The sequence below is a fragment of the Mizuhopecten yessoensis genome, unplaced genomic scaffold (genome assembly GCF_002113885.1).
Source record: "Mizuhopecten yessoensis strain PY_sf001 unplaced genomic scaffold, ASM211388v2 scaffold3949, whole genome shotgun sequence".
In the NCBI taxonomy this organism is placed as follows: Eukaryota; Metazoa; Mollusca; class Bivalvia; order Pectinida; family Pectinidae; genus Mizuhopecten; species Mizuhopecten yessoensis.
In genome coordinates, this window is record NW_018405300.1 from 873,047 (window position 1) to 892,737 (window position 19,691).

General features: G+C 36.8%; 1 protein-coding gene across 2 annotated transcripts in view; it reads right to left on the minus strand.

Annotated features, from left to right (window-relative positions):
• The window catches only part of LOC110448226 (short-chain dehydrogenase/reductase family 42E member 1-like), a 187,503-nt gene that overhangs the window by 159,588 nt on the left and 8,224 nt on the right, over window positions 1-19,691 (minus strand). Inside the window, exon 1 of one of the 2 annotated variants that reach the window (XM_021494370.1) lies at window positions 11,715-11,777. The exons of the other annotated variant lie outside the window; for it this stretch is intronic. Within the exon in view, the coding sequence (XP_021350045.1) occupies window positions 11,715-11,753 (39 nt within the window). The 5' untranslated portion in view covers window positions 11,754-11,777. Of the gene's footprint in view, window positions 1-11,714; window positions 11,778-19,691 lie in introns of those variants that run through there. 2 annotated transcript variants of the gene reach the window in all.

Below are 19,691 nucleotides of genomic sequence, written 5' to 3' on the forward strand. Positions count from 1 at the left end.
AGAGGTTGTGTCCTGGTGTAGGGTATGTTAGAGGATGTGTCCTGGTGTAGGGTATGTCAGAGGATGTGTCCTGGTGTACGGAATGTCAGAGGTTGTGTCCTGGTGTAGGTACGGTACGTTAGAGGTTGTGTCCTGGTGTAGGGTACATCAGAGGATGTGTCCTGGTGTAGGGAATGTCAGAGGATGTGTCCTGGTGTAGGGAATGTCAGAGGATGTGTCCTGGTGTAGGGAATGTCAGATGTTTTGTCCTGGTGTAGGGTATGTTAGAGGTTGTGTCCTGGTGTAGGGTATGTTAGAGGTTGTGGCCTGGTGTAGGGAGTGTCAGAGGTTGTGTCCTGGTGTAGGGACATATCTAAATATTGTTAGATTTTCCTTATCGAATGGTGTATATCTTGTTTCCTATTGGAGGTTACTCAGGAAAATAGTGTTTCCATGCAAATTTGATTTGACTTTTAGTAAAATTCAATTCCATCATACTCTCACCATAATATTTATTATTGTCTCGTTTGAGTCTTATCTTTTCTCCCTAAGACAATAAGAGCCAAAAAAACAAGCATTTTCAAAGGGGAAAGTTCTGAACATTAAAATTCAAAACTGTAACCTTCAAAGAGAAGAGTTCCACACGTCAAACAAGCACTGTTCTGTTTTGTTTTTGGGTGTAATATATCGGGTGTTTCTGACAGGAAAAAGACTGTCTATGTTGTAACGCCAAGTGCTGGGCTGTCACAAGGCGACACCATCAATAACGTATCATTGCAGTTTGTGTGTTTCATTAATACAGCGCCCACCTATCACATGCCCTTGTGAAGATTGGTGGATCTGATGCTGTAAACTATCCCAACCATGTGATGGCAGGGCAACATTAGCACAGACATGTATTTTATTTCTGAGTTAAAAACAACAACTTTTTATAAGTTTTTTTCTTAGGTTTCATATCATCATAAATAACTAAAAGTTGAAGGCATTTGATGTTTGGACATAGTGAAACCTACACTTTGTAAAACACATTTGAGCCAAGCAACATGAATGGAAGTCAAATTATATCACTGACAACAGACTTATGCTTGAAAAGTCGTTTACCTCTCCAGGAGGGACAATAAAAGTGCATACAGACCAAATCTGCTGTTTTCGTTTTACGACTAATGTGAAATGTTTATATCTCTACCCACACACTTCAAGAGAATCTCAGAATTAACAGTTGTGACAAAACAAGTTTAAATCACCCACATCGTAAAACTTTGACATAATCATCACAATTTAACGATTCATCGTGTTGATTTATTGGTGAAGTAATCGTTAATGCAGACTCCAGTCTAGATCATACTTATTATCTTTATATACAGTGCAAAAATTGACAGGAAGTTGTATGATTGAAATTCTGTTGAAAACATACCAGATGTTATGTTGAAACTTTTGAACAAAATCCTTCGATATTATAGAATAATGGGGACCGCATTGGCTTAGTGGTTAAGGCATCTGACATTCTGCTACGGTCACGGTTTCAAGACCTATGTGGGGAAGTCGCCAGGTACTGGCTGTAGGTCGGTGGTTTTTCTCCAGGAATTTCGGCTTTCCTCCATCACCAAAACCTGGCACGTCTTTATATGACCATTGCTGTTAATAGTATGTAAAACCCAAACTAAAACAAACGAAAGAATATTATCCATTTTATAACCCATATGAAAATTTATAAGAAGAGATGACCAGAATAATGATTTTGGACAACGTTTATCCAGTTCACATGTTTCAGCCCACTAAGTCAGTGGTTCTGATGACTCCATTGGATGTTGTCTGCTCATCTCCCCTTTTGAATTGAATCGCCCAGACTACATTTCTGTACCCATTAAGTTGGATAAGCTGAGCTTCCCTGAACAATCCTCAAAAACACATTGGATCTCATTCTTCCATGTATTAATTCAAACGAATTTTAATTTTTTAAGTTCCTATAACAAACTCTTAGTTTGTACCTTATATTACTGAGATGAAAATTCACAGGCTGTAAGTTGCCATTGAACAACAATTTTCATATAAAAACCAGCTATTTGTTGGTCTCACCTTAACTTTGAACATGAGTTTTTCATTTAAAAGATAACTTTTCAATAATTTGAACCAATGGAAAAAGATTTTCAATGTTTTAGAAATTTGGACAAACAGTTTCAATGGTACACATCATCATTAAATACGAGATTTTCATTGTTTTATACTTTTGGACAAGCTGTATTCATTTATCCATCAAATAGAATACTTAATTTCCTTAGTTTTAACCTACATACAAAGGGTTTTCATTAGTCTGATCCATTAGAAAAGAAAACATGTTTCGTTTTTGTATTTAATCTTTTATAAGTACTTCAAACAATGCTTACTCTATAATTGTCATTACTTTACATTTTTCATTTTCCCGAATGTTGCAATTAAAACCACTTTAACTGTAACTTTAGATATTGAGAGGTTGTTAACCAGCACATATTTTAGAGCATGTTTTTGACATACATCATACGTTGTAAAGTTGTTTATCGTCTCTCAGAACTCTTTCAGATGCTTCTCCATTGAGTGGACTTCAGCCTCTGATGTAACATTGCAGTTTCAAGGCAACACTTGATCTGACACATAGTTGGTACACAGAACCTGTTCAGTCAGATGGTACATGTATGTGTTGAGTTTTACTCTCAACTGAAATAGGAAAACCCTTACAACACAACACTGCATGGATAGGTACATGAAAAATAGCAAGAACATCTTCAAAAGTCATTTTCAAGATATCTTCCTTGTGGGCCATCTTGTTTATCTGATCAGTCTCAAAATGAAAAATACATAACTAAAGACATAGGAGAACTACATATGCACAATTTGAAAAAAAGATCTGTCAAGTATCTCCTAAGAAAAAGTGATAACAAACTTATTTTTTTTTAATTCAAAATGGTGCCTGGACCAAGGGACCCGAACCTACATAAGAAATGCAAAAAATATCTGTCAAGTACTTTTGCTAAAATATTATAATCATACTTATTTAAGCAGACTCATATCATATTGCATTATCAAATGTTAACATATCTAAGGGCATTGATGAATTGGCACACCAATAGTATATTATATGCAACAGAAAACTATATACAAAATTGGCAATTAACGCAATATTTCAAAGTCAAATGTCCGCAAGTAAGATTACCCCTATTATGTATGTTTACCATAATGAAAACAATCTTCAACAGTCAAAATTCAAGATGCTGCATGATGGCCATCTTACTTTTCCAATCCAATTAGTTACACAATAATATAACTAACAGATATCACAATGTTAATTAGCTACACAGTAACAGAACTATCACTAGACACCCGGTAACTTAGTACGGAAGGCATAGCAACACTATTGCAGTATGTCAAAAAATCTATCAGCAACTCCAGCCAAAAGTTTCATCTTATATTGGACCCAAGAGATAGGAAAATACCCAACTTTTCAAATTCTATTTCCATTGTTTAATCCAGGACACATTCAATACAGAAAATGGCTATAAAACCTTGTAGAAAATGGGACTGAAGCAGACCAGATGTCTAGGTGTTTTTTGTGCAGAGCTGTGAATTGGTAGGCAACATGTCATAATCTCCCCATTCAATCCAAATTATTTTTGTTCAATTTATCATCATGCTTTTTAGTTCAATTTGTTTTCAGGCTTTTCAGAAATATAGAAAATATCTATAAAAATCCATTTTGTCGTTAACAAAATTGATAACTAAGAAATGGAGTCTGCCAATAAATGTATATAGATATACACTGTATTTAGCATTGAGCTAGTCCAGTAAACGTGACTACCAGGGTCTTATTCCCCAACAATCACTTCATATTCTATAGAATTCTCATCAAACCAGAATAATAACAATGATGGGTGGTAAAGGGAACATTCTGTTGGTATCAGCAATGACAATGTTCACCAATTCTGTTGGAATTACTCCAATTGCCCAATTGCATGGAATCTGGAATAACAATCTAAATCCATCTCTACAGGGACAACAGACCCTTCAATGGCGATGGCAACACAACATTTCAATTCAGCATGGAATTGATTAAATTGGAGTTGTCTTTCCTTGAATCCAGAGATACCAAAAGAGACATTTTATCATCACCCTTATAACGTTTTGTTTGGTATTAAAGTACATAGCGATTGTCAGCCTATAAATGGTCGATTCGGCTTTGATGCGGCCACAGATACCTATAACTAAATTCTCAACCACTTCAAAATTACCTTTGGGATTTTGCATCAAGAGGAGATTTCCTCAAATCTAATGGTGCAACATTTAAAGGCCTGGGCAATTTACAGGCATTTGATATGCACAGAGGGTTTAGAGATTAGAACACCATGCATGGCATGTATGGAACATATACCTATCTTCATGTTGACATGCAACGTCTGGCTAACAAACACTATGTTTGGCCAGCATTGTACCTAATACACATAGGTTAACTAGACCATAACTCATCTCAACTACAGTGTCACACAGACCATTCTACAGACTTAATAAATCAGAAGAATATTTTGTAGGGAATAACTACACCACAAATACACAGACAATCTCTAGTGAACTGATCTCCTTAAACACGGGACTGTTGTAAAGCCTCAAATCTAATTATCTGTCAAAGAACTAAAACATTTACAGAAATATTTACTGAAAATGTGACCACATTGTAGTGTCTTGGGAAAGGATTATAACCTTCTCTGTCAACGACAACTTCACAATAACTTTAACAAAAGAGCAGAAGATGTGCCCATATGTCCGTCCTACAGTCAATTAGCTCTATAAATCAATTGTTTCAATATGATGATTGAGGTACACTTATATTCTATAGGCAAAAGATTTGGTGCCTTTCCCCTAATTTTGACAAGAATCTGTCCCTAGCAAGTATCTGTCCTCTGTTGTTGATGTTGTTGACAAGTATCTGTCCCCTGTTGTTGATGTTGTTGACAAGTATCTGTCCTCTGTTGTTGATGTTGTTGACAAGTATCTGTCCCCTGTTGTTGATGTTGTTGACAAGTATCTGTCCCCTGTTGTTGATGTTGTTGACAAGTATCTGTCCCCTGTTGTTGATGTTGTTGACAAGTATCTGTCCCCTGTTGTTGATGTTGTTGACAAGTATCTGTCCCCTGTTGTTGATGTTGTTGACAAGTATCTGTCCCCTGTTGTTGATGTTGTTGACAAGTATCTGTCCCCTGTTGTTGATGTTGTTGACAAGTATCTGTTCCCTGTTGTTGATGTTGTTGACAAGTATCTGTCCTCTGTTATTGATGTTGTTGACAAGTATCTGTCCCCTGTTGTTGACAAGTATCTGTCCCCTGTTGTTGATGTTGACAAGTATCTGTCCTCTGTTGTTGATGTTGTTGACAAGTATCTGTCCCCTGTTGTTGAAAATGACTCATCCCTATTGTTGACTTGTGTCTTTTTCCTTTTGTTGATATTGTCTCTTCCCCATTGTTGATAAATATCTGTCCTCCATTGTTGACAAATATATATGTCCCATGTTGTTGCAAGTGTCTCTTACCTATTGTTGATAAAGATGTGTCCCCTGTTGTTGAAAATGTATCTTCCTTATTGTAGACATGTGTCCTTTTCTGTTTTTGACAATTTCCTGTGCCCTATATTGTTAACAAGTATCTGTCCCTTGTTGTTAAAAATGTCGCTTCCTTATTGTTGACAAGGATCTGTCCCCTGTTATTGAAAATGTCTCCTCCCCATTGTTGACAAGTACATCTTCCCCATTGTTGACAAGGATCTATCCCCTGTTATTGAAAATGTCTCCTCCCCATTGTTGACGAGTACATCTTCCCCATTGTTGACAAGGATCTATCACCTGTCATTGAAAATGTCTCTTCCCCATTGTTGACAAGGATCTATCCCCTGTTATTGAAAATGTCTCTTCCCCATTGTTCACAAGGATCTATCACCTGTTATTGAAAATGTCTCTTCCACATTGTTGACCAGTACATCTTCCCCATTGATGACAAGGATCTATCACCTGTTATTGAAAATGTCTCTTCCCCATTGTTGACAAGTACATCTTCCCCATTGATGACAAGGATCTATCACCTGTTATTGAAAATGTCTCCTCCCCAGTGTTGACAAGTACATCTTCCCCATTGTTGACAAGGATCTATCACCTGTTATTGAAAATGTTTCCTCCCCATTGTTGACAAGTACATCTTCCCCATTGTTGACAAGTACATCTTCCCCATTGTTGACAAGGATCTGTCCCCTGTTGTTGGTTAAGTCTTCTCCTGGTGTCTACTTCTTGTTTTTTCGCAAGTCATCTGTACATTTTAAACCTAGTTAATCTGCTAACAAGCAATGTTTCTGTATAATTAGGTGATGATAAGTGGAATCTGTGATAATGTGCTTCCTTTACAAACTGTTATATATACAGCCGTCCAGGAAGTACCTAAGCATCTCCTCGTTATCATCATTACCACGGCACTACACATTGGTGGCTAATCTAAAGCCTGTAAGGGATCTTACTTAAATGATCCAAAAAAAGACATTGACATTCCTGGCTCTGTCACTATCTAGTAGTTCTATCTTGAGAACATTTCTGAAACATTGTGTTGAAACATGCTTTTAACTTAGTTGTTCAATTAATGGAAGGATTTTTTATTGTTTCAAATTTTCTTTAATTTTCAAAAGATCAAAAACAAGTTTATCATACAATTTAAAGCAAAAAATAGTGTACAGACACGTCACAAGACTTGAAAGAGGTCTCGCTTAATTGTTTTTTAGACACAGTTTTGCTGGTCACTTCCGCCACTTCTGTGTTTTTGCATCAAGAGCGACCAGTAACGAGGAAGGGGCTTTCAGCCAAGTTGTCTTGGGTTTCACATGAAGCTAGTAGTGGGGTTGAACATCAAAGAGATGTGTGTTTGGTGAGATTCATTAAGCAGTGCCAATGTGTATTGATACCAGACACCATTACAGAACTTGTTTTCCCTCTGATACTTGTATTTATAACCAGTGACAAAGACCTTACAATGTGGATCTTCGTTGGCAATGAACACCAAATTAATCACGATTTCCAAGGAGAGGGTCAATGTGATGCTCACAACAGCCGATTCCAGTTGTCACCTCTATTGTTTAACAAATGTAATTCATACACAAATATTACATAAATGTATTAACAAGGTAACCATGTGATAAATATTACCTTTTCTGAACTTTGAACTTCAGTGTACGCTATAGGTCTATTAACAAGGAATATTTCTTAGTCACGCAGTCCTATAGGGCGTGTCTACAAAACATGTGTGCAGTCATCGTTCAGTCCTATAGGGCGTCTACAACAGATGTGTGCAGTCATCGTTCAGTTGACCTCTCTGCAACATCACTATTGATTCACCTCAAAAGTATACATTAATTTTCAAATAAAATGCATCATTAGTTTGCAAGTACAGGTACAATTCAGTTTACAGAACCTAACTTTAATATAGACTTGCTGGACATGAAGGCTGTACCTGACAATGGAGCTGGACTATCGTAACACCCATCCACGGTCAGTACAGAAACTGGTCTGTGGTACCTTGTACAGCACAGGCCTTTGTAGGGCTTGATTTTATATACAATCATCGAATTCTGTCTCTGAAAATCGCCTACCTATTAACTTTATGATGTGTGGTTGTTATGTATTATCATTGATTCCAATTATCATCCCCCTCTTCTTCTTCTTCCATTTTATCTCATGTTCTAATAGGACTTAAATATGCAAATGTAGTTATATTTCATCATAGTAAGAAACTTTAAAATCTTTAAGTATTTCCCTTAATCATGTTAATTAGGAAACATTAATCTGTCTAAAACAAAAGAACAAGAAAACAATGACTAACAGTGTCATAAAAACAGAAATTAGGTCAGGGCTACAGAAGAGAGAAATACTACACAGGAATAGGTCCTCCATGTGGAAGGAAGACAATAAATCGGTTGAAATGTAATGTTAAATCTTAAAACAATGCCGAGATGGGTCATTAACTAACTTCCATTACCGAGCCAGGACAGAAAAAGTACTTTCTCAAACATAAATAGCAAATAACCTTCTTTCAAACCGATTCTATTGGAGAAGAACAGTAAATTTCATTTTATGCTGTAATTGTTTTTCTTAGTATTGGAATCATTACAATGAATGTGTGTTTTACACTATAGATTAATCAGGGGTAGACAGAATATCAGTGTTGATGATGGAGGGAGGGACAAGAGTTGATAGAATGTCTGTGTTGATAATTGAGGGAGGCGCAGGGGTAGATAGAATATTAGTGTTGATGATGGAGGGAGGGGCAGGGGTAGTTAGAATGTCTGTGTTGATAATGTAGGAAGGGGCATGGGTAGATGGAATATCAGTGTTGATGATGGAGGGAGGGGCAGGGGTAGTTAGAATGTCTGTGTTGATAATGGAGGGAGGGGCAGGGGTAGACAGAATATCAGTGTTGATGATGGAGGGAGGGGCAGGGGTAGATAGAATGTCTGTGTTGATAATGGAGGGAGGCACAGGGGTAGATAGAATGTCTGTGTTGATAATGGAGGGATGGGTAGGGGTAGACCGAATATCAGAGTGATAATGGAGGGAGGGGCAGGGGTAGATAGAATATCGGTGTTGATGATGGAGGGAGGGGCAAGGGTAGATAGAATGTCTGTGTTGATAATGGAGGGAGGGGCAGGGGGAGATAGAATGTCTGTGTTGATAATGGAGGGAGGGGCAGGGGTAGACAGAATATCAGTGTTGATGATGGAGGGAGGGGCAGGGGTAGTTAGAATGTCTGTGTTGATAATGGAGGGAGGGGCAGGGGTAGACAGAATATCAGTGTTGATGATGGAGGGAGGGGCAGGGGTAGACAGAATATCAGTGTTGATGATGGAGGGAGGGGCAGGGGTAGACAGAATATCAGTGTTGATGATGGAGGGAGGGGCAGGGGTAGACAGAATGTCTGTGTTGATAATGGAGGGAGGGGTAGGGGGAGACCGTATATCAGAGTGATAATCGAGGGAGCGGCAGGAGTAGATAGAATATCAGTGTTGATGATGGAGGGAGGAGCAGGGGTAGACCGAATATCAGAGTGATAATGGAGGGAGGGACAGGGGTATATAGAATATCAGTGTTGATGATGGAGGGAGGGGCAGGGGTAGATAGAATGTCTGTGTTGATAATGGAGGGAGGGGTAGGGGTAGACGGAAGATCAGTGTTGATGATACAGGGAGCGGTATGGGTAGACAGAATATCAGTGTTGATGATGGATGGAGGGGCAGGGTTAGACAGAATATCAGTACTGATAATTGAGGGAAGGGCAGGGGAAGATAGAATGTCTGTTGAAAATGGGGGTAGGGGTAGACGGAATATCAGTGCTGATGATGGAGGGAGGGGCAGGGATAGCTAGAATGTCTGTGTTGATAATTGAGGGAGGGCCAGGGGTAGATAGAATGTCTATGTTGATAATGGAGGGACGGGTAGGGGTAGACGGAATATCAGTGTTTATGATGGAGTGAGGGGCAGGGGTAGATAGAATGTCAGTGTTGATGATGGAGGGCGGGGTTGATAGAATGTCAGTGTAAATAGTGGAGGGAGGGGCATTGGTAGATAGAATGTCATTTTAAATAGAGGAGGGAGAGGGTAATGTAGATTGAATGCTATTGGTAATTGTGGAAGGGGCACAGGTAGATTGAATGTTATTGTTGATTGTCAAGGAAGGGGGACAGGTAGATTGAATTTAATTGTTGATGGTCGAGGAGCAGGAGGGGTAGATAGAATGGTGACAGTTCTACTAGTTAGGTAATTGTATTACATTGCTAGGTAGAGAGTTCAAGTTTGTACAATGGGGGAATCTCTAAGTATAGGATTTTAAGCACCTGATGATTCTATCTAGATTAAATGAAACAGATATTGGGGAACTAATGATAACTGTTAAAGAAGCGTTATCTCTAGTGACAGAAATAGATTAGGTTGTCCAATTAAGTTACAACTGCTTTTTCAATTGAATGTACAATACAGACTGTGGTACACATCCCAGTCTTTAACAAGCTATTACAAAAGTGTTGTAATTAAACTGTGGTAAGGAAGTAAGGTGGTGCCATCATGGGTAAATTGAATACGAGTGTTAACCATAACTTTGGTCCAGAATCTGCTGTTTGTGTGGGTTTACAGTCGTTTTATTCCTTTCCCTTAATTAACCCATGTTTCATATGTGCCTATGGAGCGGAGAGCACCTGTTCAAACTCTCACTATTTTAAGGTCCACAATAAATTTTTATACTTTCACTTTGAAGTAAATACCACAGCAGATACTGCAGTACTTACTGTCACAGAGAAAGGATGCCAGAAAACTCTGTACTCCATGTGTATTCCTTTCTCATAGCGATCTCACTGCCAGGAAAACAAACCATATTAAAACCGTTGTAAATCTTTGGTATCTTTCATTGATAAGCCCAAAAGTCTCATTAGTAAATGCTTCCAAACTATCAGGATTTTGTTACAAACTAATACATTAAAAGCTCTTTAAAAAATGTTATCAAGTACAAAAAAATGTTTGAATTCAAATGATAGGACAATACCTGTCAAAAGTAGCTGATAAAAAGTTACTTTTAGAAAGCATGTGCTTGGAACTCATACAACCTGTTTCAGTGTTAACTAGCTAGGCTGTGGTTCCTGTACAAACTATTCATGTTTGTAAAGTGTCATTGGAAATCCTTCTGAAGTATTGAGGCCAAGTCAAAATGTAAAATGTTTATGCACAACAATGGATGAAGGCAAATATCAATACACATATGTATATGTCACAGGAACAATTGACTCAGGTGATTTGAATAAAGTCCTAATCTACTTCAATGATCATTTAATTAGTCTATCCTATATAAAATCAGTTTTTCATTTCTATATACATATATCTGTGATATTTCCACTTGTTACATGATGTACTGTAAACACACATTTTTAGCGGCAGTCTTATTTTAGCACTTTTTGCATTTTAAATATTGTGCCAGATGAAGTTCCTGCATATTATTTTCTATTGTGTGCCAATCCATCAATATGTCAATCTGTTAAAATTTGATCATGCGCTAAAATAAGTACTCTACACTATTATATGATGACAATTATTTATAACATACTTACAAATGTTTATATTGCTTATGAATAAATATTAATATTACACTGTACTCATAAAACATGTTTAATACATACTATACTCATAGATATCTGTAATACTTAAATTGTCAAGCATATTTTACGAGATTGAGATTTTTCAGAAAAATGGCTTTTATTTTCTAAATAATTATGGCAAAGTTGTCAGTTATGAATGGTAATGCTTCGTAAATTACATGTCATATCTCAAGTCATCTCAGACTTAATACCGTAATCACATTTCTGTTTATATAAGAGATATCGGAAATAGCATTACAGATACACATGTATATATGAAATTAGTATGTTCAGCGGTATCTGTGTTGGAGTAGTTCTCATTGCCCCAATGTTTGTGCTGGTAGTTATTAGTTAGGTAGCATTCCCCTCCCCTTCCATTACCTCACAGGCATGCCACTTACTCTGTATAGAACTCAGTGCTCCCAACATCAAAGGCTGGCGATAATGTATACATATACACACGGAATTCCAGGCAGACTTCTCAGATATGTAAAACATTTCATCTTTTTCTACATATGCTATAATACAATCAATATTTGTAGAGTTTATAGCCGGGTATTGCATACCTCTGAATTTTCTCCATTACGCAGTCTGCATACACTCATAACCAATCTCTACAGACATGTCAACAAGAAATTACACAAATGTGATTGGACTAGATGTGTTTTGCATGATGAAAAAATATATACTTTGGATAAATATTCTGTTGACAAGATATTTCTACAGCAATTTGAATGATAAATTGGAGACGGCCATGACTAGCATTGCCGGATTTCTGGCATGATTTCATCAATGTGTCTAAGTGACAGAATTGTGATTGTCTGATAGCACTACGTCAAGGCAAACATCTGGGTTATGATGAAAGCTTCCAAGTGACAATGATGTAAGAAAGCTTCAAAATGACAATGATGTTACATATACATATGCAACACAGAGATAGGCATTTTGCTGTTCTGTGTCACTTTTCTTCAAAAACATATATGAAATGCCAGAAAGATATGTGGATATGTATTCTTTCTTTTCAGTGATTTATTATATATCACATGTTTGAACTAAAGAAAATTTAAATACACAGTGAAAGTCATGACCTTTATGTCTGGAAAGAAAGATTTGTGAATTATTGGGGTATAGCTGTCAAACTGCACATTTCCAATGAGGGAGATCTTGAAGGTTTCAGAGGCTGACGCCGATGTTGGTGACCAAATTAAAGCGATTCAACAAATGACAAATGTTCCCTACTGAAAGTTTGATAAGACTTTTATGACAATATACCCAGGTCTTTCAAGTCTATACTCCAAGAACAAACTCCAGAGACCTTGAACTTTGTATGTAATAACTAGTTTGATGAATTCAGTTAATAGTTTATCACAGTGGAGACCTCATCACAACAATGATATAAGTTTTACTACCATAACACTTGCATGTTGGATACATCACTACTGTCAAACAAGTTAGCTTTATGGCAATGTTTCATCAAATAATTCTTAGCTTATTCATAGCTTTGGGCTCAATAACACAACAGCTAGAAACAGATATTTTTTATGAAAATATTAATATGAGAATATGTTTATTCCTATCAAACTTTAGTTTCCATTTCAATGTTCCAAGGGAGTATTCATGACACTGTTGCCAAGGTTCAAATTTTTTAACTCACTTCAGATTTCTTGAAAATTGTCAGAATATAAGAAAATTCTATTTCAGAACAAAAGGCGAAATGTGTCTGGTTCTGATCTGTTTACTTCAATCAGACACAGTTTGATACTCTGTGTCATCTTGAGTCAATCAGAAACAGTTTGATACTCTGTGTCATCTTGAGTCAATCAGACACAGTTTGATACTCTGTGTCATCTTGAGTCAATCAGAAACAGTTTAATACTCTGTGTCATCTTGAGTCAATCAGACACAGTTTGCGAGATGTGTCAGGCTGATGGCCTTCTGTTGGAGAATGTCATTAACAGCCACAGTAACACGTTTGGTACGTGTGAGTCGTGTGAGTCGAGGTAAGGCAGAATAACCCCAAGTCAATTGTCTAAATCCTCTAAATACCTCATGCAAATTCACATGATTCAATATCTTCTGCTCCATTTAAAAAAGGAAATTTTAAAATCCCTTCAAATCAATGAGCCAAGAGTTTCAAAACAAATTAAAGAAAAATAAATATGCAGGAAAGATACAAGAATCTTTTTTTCTTATCACACTAGTCAGTTCTAAATGCACTAAAACATTGACTTATCGGATATATGCATTATCTTACTGGACTATACATAGTCCTATTGGACAAAAACATTGTCTTATTGGACTAATGCATTGTCCTATTGGACAGAAACACTGACTTACTGGACTAATACATTGTCCTATTGGACAAAAACATTGACTTACTGGACTAATACATAGTCCTATTGGACAAAAACTATGTCTTACTGGACTAACACATTGTCCTATTGGACAAAAACATTGACTTATTGGACTAACACATTGTCCTATTGGACAAAAACATTGACTTACTGGACTAATACATAGTCCTATTGGACAAAAACATTGTCTTACTGGACTAATGCATTGTCATATTGGACAGAAACACTGACTTACTGGACTAATACATTGTCTTATTGGACAAAAACTTTGTCTTATTGCACTAATGCATTGCCCTATTGGACAGAAACACTGACTTACTGGACTAATACATAGTCCTATAGGACAAAAACATTGTCTTATTGGACTAACACATTGTCCTATTGGACAAAAACATTGACTTATTGGACTAATACATTGTCCTATTGGACAGAAACACTGNACTGGACTGATACAATGTCTTACTGGACTGATACAATGTCTTACTGGACTTATACAATGTCTTACTGGACTAACACATTGTCTAACTGGACTGATACAATGTCTTACTGGACTGATACAATGTCTTACTGAACTTACACAATGTCTTACTGGACTGATACAATGTCTTACTGGACTGATACAATTTCTTACTGGACTAGCACATTGTCTAACTGGACTGATACAATTTCTTTCTGGACTAGCATATTGTCTAACTGGACTTATACAATGTCTTACTGGACTAGCACATTGTCTAACTGGACTGATACAATTTCTTACTGGACTGATACAATTTCTTACTTTATTGATACAATGTCTAACTGGACTGATACAATGTCTTACTGGACTAACACTTTGTCTCTTACTTGACTGATACAATTTCTTACTGGACTGATACAATGTCTTACTGGACTGATGCAATTTCTTACTTGACTGATACAATTTCTTACTGGACTGACACAGTGTCTTACTGGACTGATACATTGTCTAACTGGACTGATACGATGTCTTACTGGACTAACACATTGTCTTACTGGACTGATACAATGTCTTACTGGACTAGCAAATTGTCTAACTGGACTGATACAGTGTCTTACTGGACTGACACAGNTACTGGACTGATACAATGTCATACTGGACTGATACAATGTCATACTGGACTGATACAGTGTCTTTCTAGACTGATACAATGTCTTACTGGACTAACACATTGTCTAACTGGACTGATACAATTTCTTACTGGACTGATACAATATCTTACTGGACTAGCACATTGTCTAACTGGACTGATACAATGTCTTACTGGACTGATACAATTTCTTACTGTACTGATATAATGTCTTACTGGCCTGATACAATGTCTTACTGGACTAACACATTGTCTAACTGGACTGATACAATGTCTTACTGGACTGATACAGTGTCTTACTGGATTGATACAGTGTCTTACTGGACTGATACAATGTCGTACTGGACTGATACAATGTCATACTGGACTGATACAATGTCATACTGGACTGATACAGTGTCTTTCTAGACTGATACAATGTCTTACTGGACTGATACAATTTCTTACTGTACTGATATAATGTCTTACTGGCCTGATACAATGTATTACTGGACTAACACATTGTCTAACTGGACTGATACAATTTCTTACTGGACTGATACAATGTCTTACTGGCCTGATACAATTTCTTACTGGACTAACACATTGTCTTACTGGACTGATACAATGTCTTACTGGACTGATACAGTGTCTTACTGGATTGATACAGTGTCTTACTGGACTGATACAATGTCGTACTGGACTGATACAATGTCATACGGGACTGATACAGTGTCTTTCTAGACTGATACAATGTCTTACTGGACTGATACAATGTCTAACTGGACTGATACAATGTCTTACTGGACTAACACTTGGTTTCTTACTTGACTGATACAATTTCTTACTGGACTAACACATTGTCTAACTGGACTGATACAATGTCTTACTGAACTTATACAATGTCTTACTGAACTGATACAATGTCTTACTGGACTGATACAATTTCGTACTGTACTGATATAATGTCTTACTGGCCTGATACAATGTATTACTGGACTAACACATTGTCTAACTGGACTGATATAATTTCTTCTTGGACAGATACAATTTCTTACTGGTCTTATACAATGTCTTACTTGACTGATACATTGTCTAACTGGACTGATACAATTTCTTACTGGACTGATACAATATATTACGTGACTAGCACATTGTCTAACTGGACTGATACAATGTCTTACTGAACTTATACAATGTCTTACTGGACTGATGCAATTTCTTACTGTACTGATATAATGTCTTACTGGCCTGATACAATGTATTACTGGACTAACACATTGTCTAACTGGACTGATACAATTTCTTACTGGACTGATACAATGTCTTACTGGCCTGATACAATTTCTTACTGGTCTAACACATTGTCTAACTGGACTGATACAATTTCTTACTGGACTGATACAATATCTTTCTGGACTAGCACATTGTCTAACTGGACTGATACAATGTCTTACTGAACTTATACAATGTCTTACTGAACTTATACAATGTCTTACTGAACTTATACAATGTCTTACTGAACTGATACAATGTCTTACTGGACTGATACAATTTCTTACTGGACTGATACAATGTCTAACTGGACTGATACAATGTCTTACTGGACTGATGCAATTTCTTACTGGACTGATACAATTTCTTACTGGACTGATACAATGTCTAACTGGACTGATACAATGTCTTACTGGACTAACACTTTGTTTCTTACTTGACTGATACAATTTCTTACTGGACTAACACATTGTCTTATTGGACTGATACAATGTCTTACTGGACTAACACATTGGCTTATTGGACTGATACAATGTCTTACTGAACTTATACAATGTCTTACTGAACTGATACAATGTCTTACTGGATTGATACAATGTCTTACTGCAATGTCTTACTGGACTGATAAATTTCTTACTGGACTGATACAATGTCATACTGGACTGATACAATGTCATACTGGACTGATACAATGTCATACTGGACTGATACAGTGTCTTTCTAGACTGATACAATGGCTTACTGGACTAACACATTGTCTAACTGGACTGATACAATGTCTTACTGGACTGATAAATTTCTTACTGGACTGATACAATATCCTACTGGACTAGCACATTGTCTAACTGGACTGATACAATGTCTTACTGGACTGATACAATTTCTTACTGGACTGATACAATGTCTTACTGGCCTGATACAATTTCTTACTGGACTAACACATTGTCTAACTGGACTGATACAATTTCTTATTGGACAGATACAATTTCTTACTGGTCTTATACAATGTCTTACTTGACTGATACAATGTCTTACTGGACTTATACAATGTCTTACTGGACTAGCACATTGTCTAACTGGACTGATACAATTTCTTTCTGGACTAGCATATTGTCTAACTGGACTTATACAATGTCTTACTGGACTTATACAATGTCTTACTGGACTGATACAATGTCTTACTGGACTTATACAATGTCTTACTGGACTAGGACATTGTCTAACTGGACTGATACAATGTCTTTCTGGACTGATACAATGTCTTACTGGACTGATGCAATTTCTCACTGGATTGATACATTGTCTAACTGGACTGATACAATTTCTTACTGGACTTATACAATGTCTTACTGGACTAACACATTGTCTTACTGGACTGATACAATGTCTTACTGGACTGATACAATTTCTTACTAGACTGATACAATTTCTCACTGGACTGATACAATTTCTTACTGGGCTAACACATTGTCTTACTGGATTGATACAATGTCTTACTGGATTGATACAATGTCTTACTGGACTGTAACAATGTCTTACTGGACTGTAACAATGTCTTACTGGAATGATACAATGTCTTACTGGACTTATACAATGTCTTACTGGACTAGCACATTGTCTAACTGGACTGATACAATTTCTTACTGGGCTAACACATTGTCTTACTGGATTGATACAATGTCTTACTGGACTGATACAATGTCTTACTGGACTGATACAATGTCTTACTGGACTGATACAATGTCTTACTGGACTGATACAATGTCTTACTGGACTGATACAATGTCTTACTGGACTGATACAATGTCTTACTGGACTGATACAATGTCTTACTGGACTGATACAATGTCTTACTGGACTGATACAATGTCTTACTGGACTGATACAATGTCTTACTGGACTGATACAATTTCTTACTGGACTGATACAATGTCTTACTGGACTGATACAATTTCTTACTGGACTGATACAATGTCTTACTGGACTGATACAATTTCTTACTGGACTAACACATTGTCTTACTGGATTGATACAATGTCTTACTGGACTGATACAATGTCTTACTGGACTGATACAATGTCTTACTGGACTGATACAATGTCTTACTGGACTGATACAATGTCTTACTGGACTGATACAATGTCTTACTGGACTGATACAATGTCTTACTGGACTGATACAATGTCTTACTGGACTGATACAATGTCTTACTGGACTGATACAATGTCTTACTGGACTGATACAATGTCTTACTGGACTGATACAATGTCTTACTGGACTGATACAATGTCTTACTGGACTGATACAATGTCTTACTGGACTGATACAATGTCTTACTGGACTGATACAATGTCTTACTGGACTGATACAATGTCTTACTGGACTGATACAATGTCTTACTGGACTGATACAATGTCTTACTGGACTGATACAATGTCTTACTGGACTGATACAATTTCTTACTGGACTGATACAATTTCTTACTGGGCTAACACATTGTCTTACTGGATTGATACAATGTTTTACTGCACCTATATATTGTCTTACTGGATTGGTCCATCCTGGTACTGGGCCCATATAAGTCTATATTTTTGGAACATCTATCTGTAGCTAGGATTCTGTAGACAGTGAAATGTTTTAAACCTCAACCTAATTAATGTAGAAGAAGGAAGTGGTCTGCGATGGAAATATTCCTCTCAACTGCAAAATGCAAACCATGAAAAAAAATGCTTTTGAACATGCATCCATTATATCTATTTTATGTTTATGTCATCAAATACAGTGAATTCACATAACCACTCTGTTAAATCACCAACGAAAAGTATTAGTGAAAGGACTTTGTTCCACCGTTTGAAATTAGGAAATAACTAGAAATCCCTAGTCAGAATCCTCAACAAAATGCGACCATGCATGAAACGCTCCTCCACACGACACAGATTAAAGCGATAGGCACATATTGATCTACTGGATGATAAACAGTGTTTATGTTACTAGTTTATTGTGCCGTTGATATTGCTATTACACCACATGACTAAAACTGCTGACTTGTACCAATCAAACATGCTCGTTATCGCCCTACGTTATTGTGAACATCTAAAACAAACTTTTACATTTGTTTTTATCAATAGTCATTAAATACAGATTATTTGTTGTCATCTCTGTCATGACTTGTCACCTGATGCAGTAACTACATGGTACGGCTTGTTGGAAACCAGGAAGAAGCTATGAGTTAATCAGTCCCAGAGGTTCATGATTCAGTACGGTCATCTGATCGAACCAAAATAGGTCACATGTTTAGCTTCAAAAGCAATTAGGTATAACACTTTAAATCATTTTTCTATGAAATTTCAAATTTCAAGCAAATGTTGTACAAAATAAATTTCAGTATGAGTTAAAAAGTTCAACTGAATTAGACGGTGCCATAATATATGCATTCTAGACCTTTCTCAAATCTACATAATTGTAGAGGCCAATTCATAGGCATTTGCGAATGGTTCAGTATGTTTGATAAATGGCAAACATTTAGGAAGAAGGACAAGGCCTGCACATGCAGAGTTGTTTCCTGAATCTGTTTCCATACATTGTAAGAAATTGTCAAATTTTGCATGAATAGCACCTTTTTCTTTTGACATTTAGGTCAGAATTCACCCATTTATCAAATTAAACTTTATTTGTTAGTGGGTAGGGAACAACTATGACAGAGGTTTTTAAACTAGATACTGATAACTCATGTTGGCGAGAATGAAAGTATGCAGGGGTAGAGTACCAACAGGAGATCCATGCGGTAAGGCAATTGAAATTAGTACTTCCAGTTTGGGAATCAAACCCA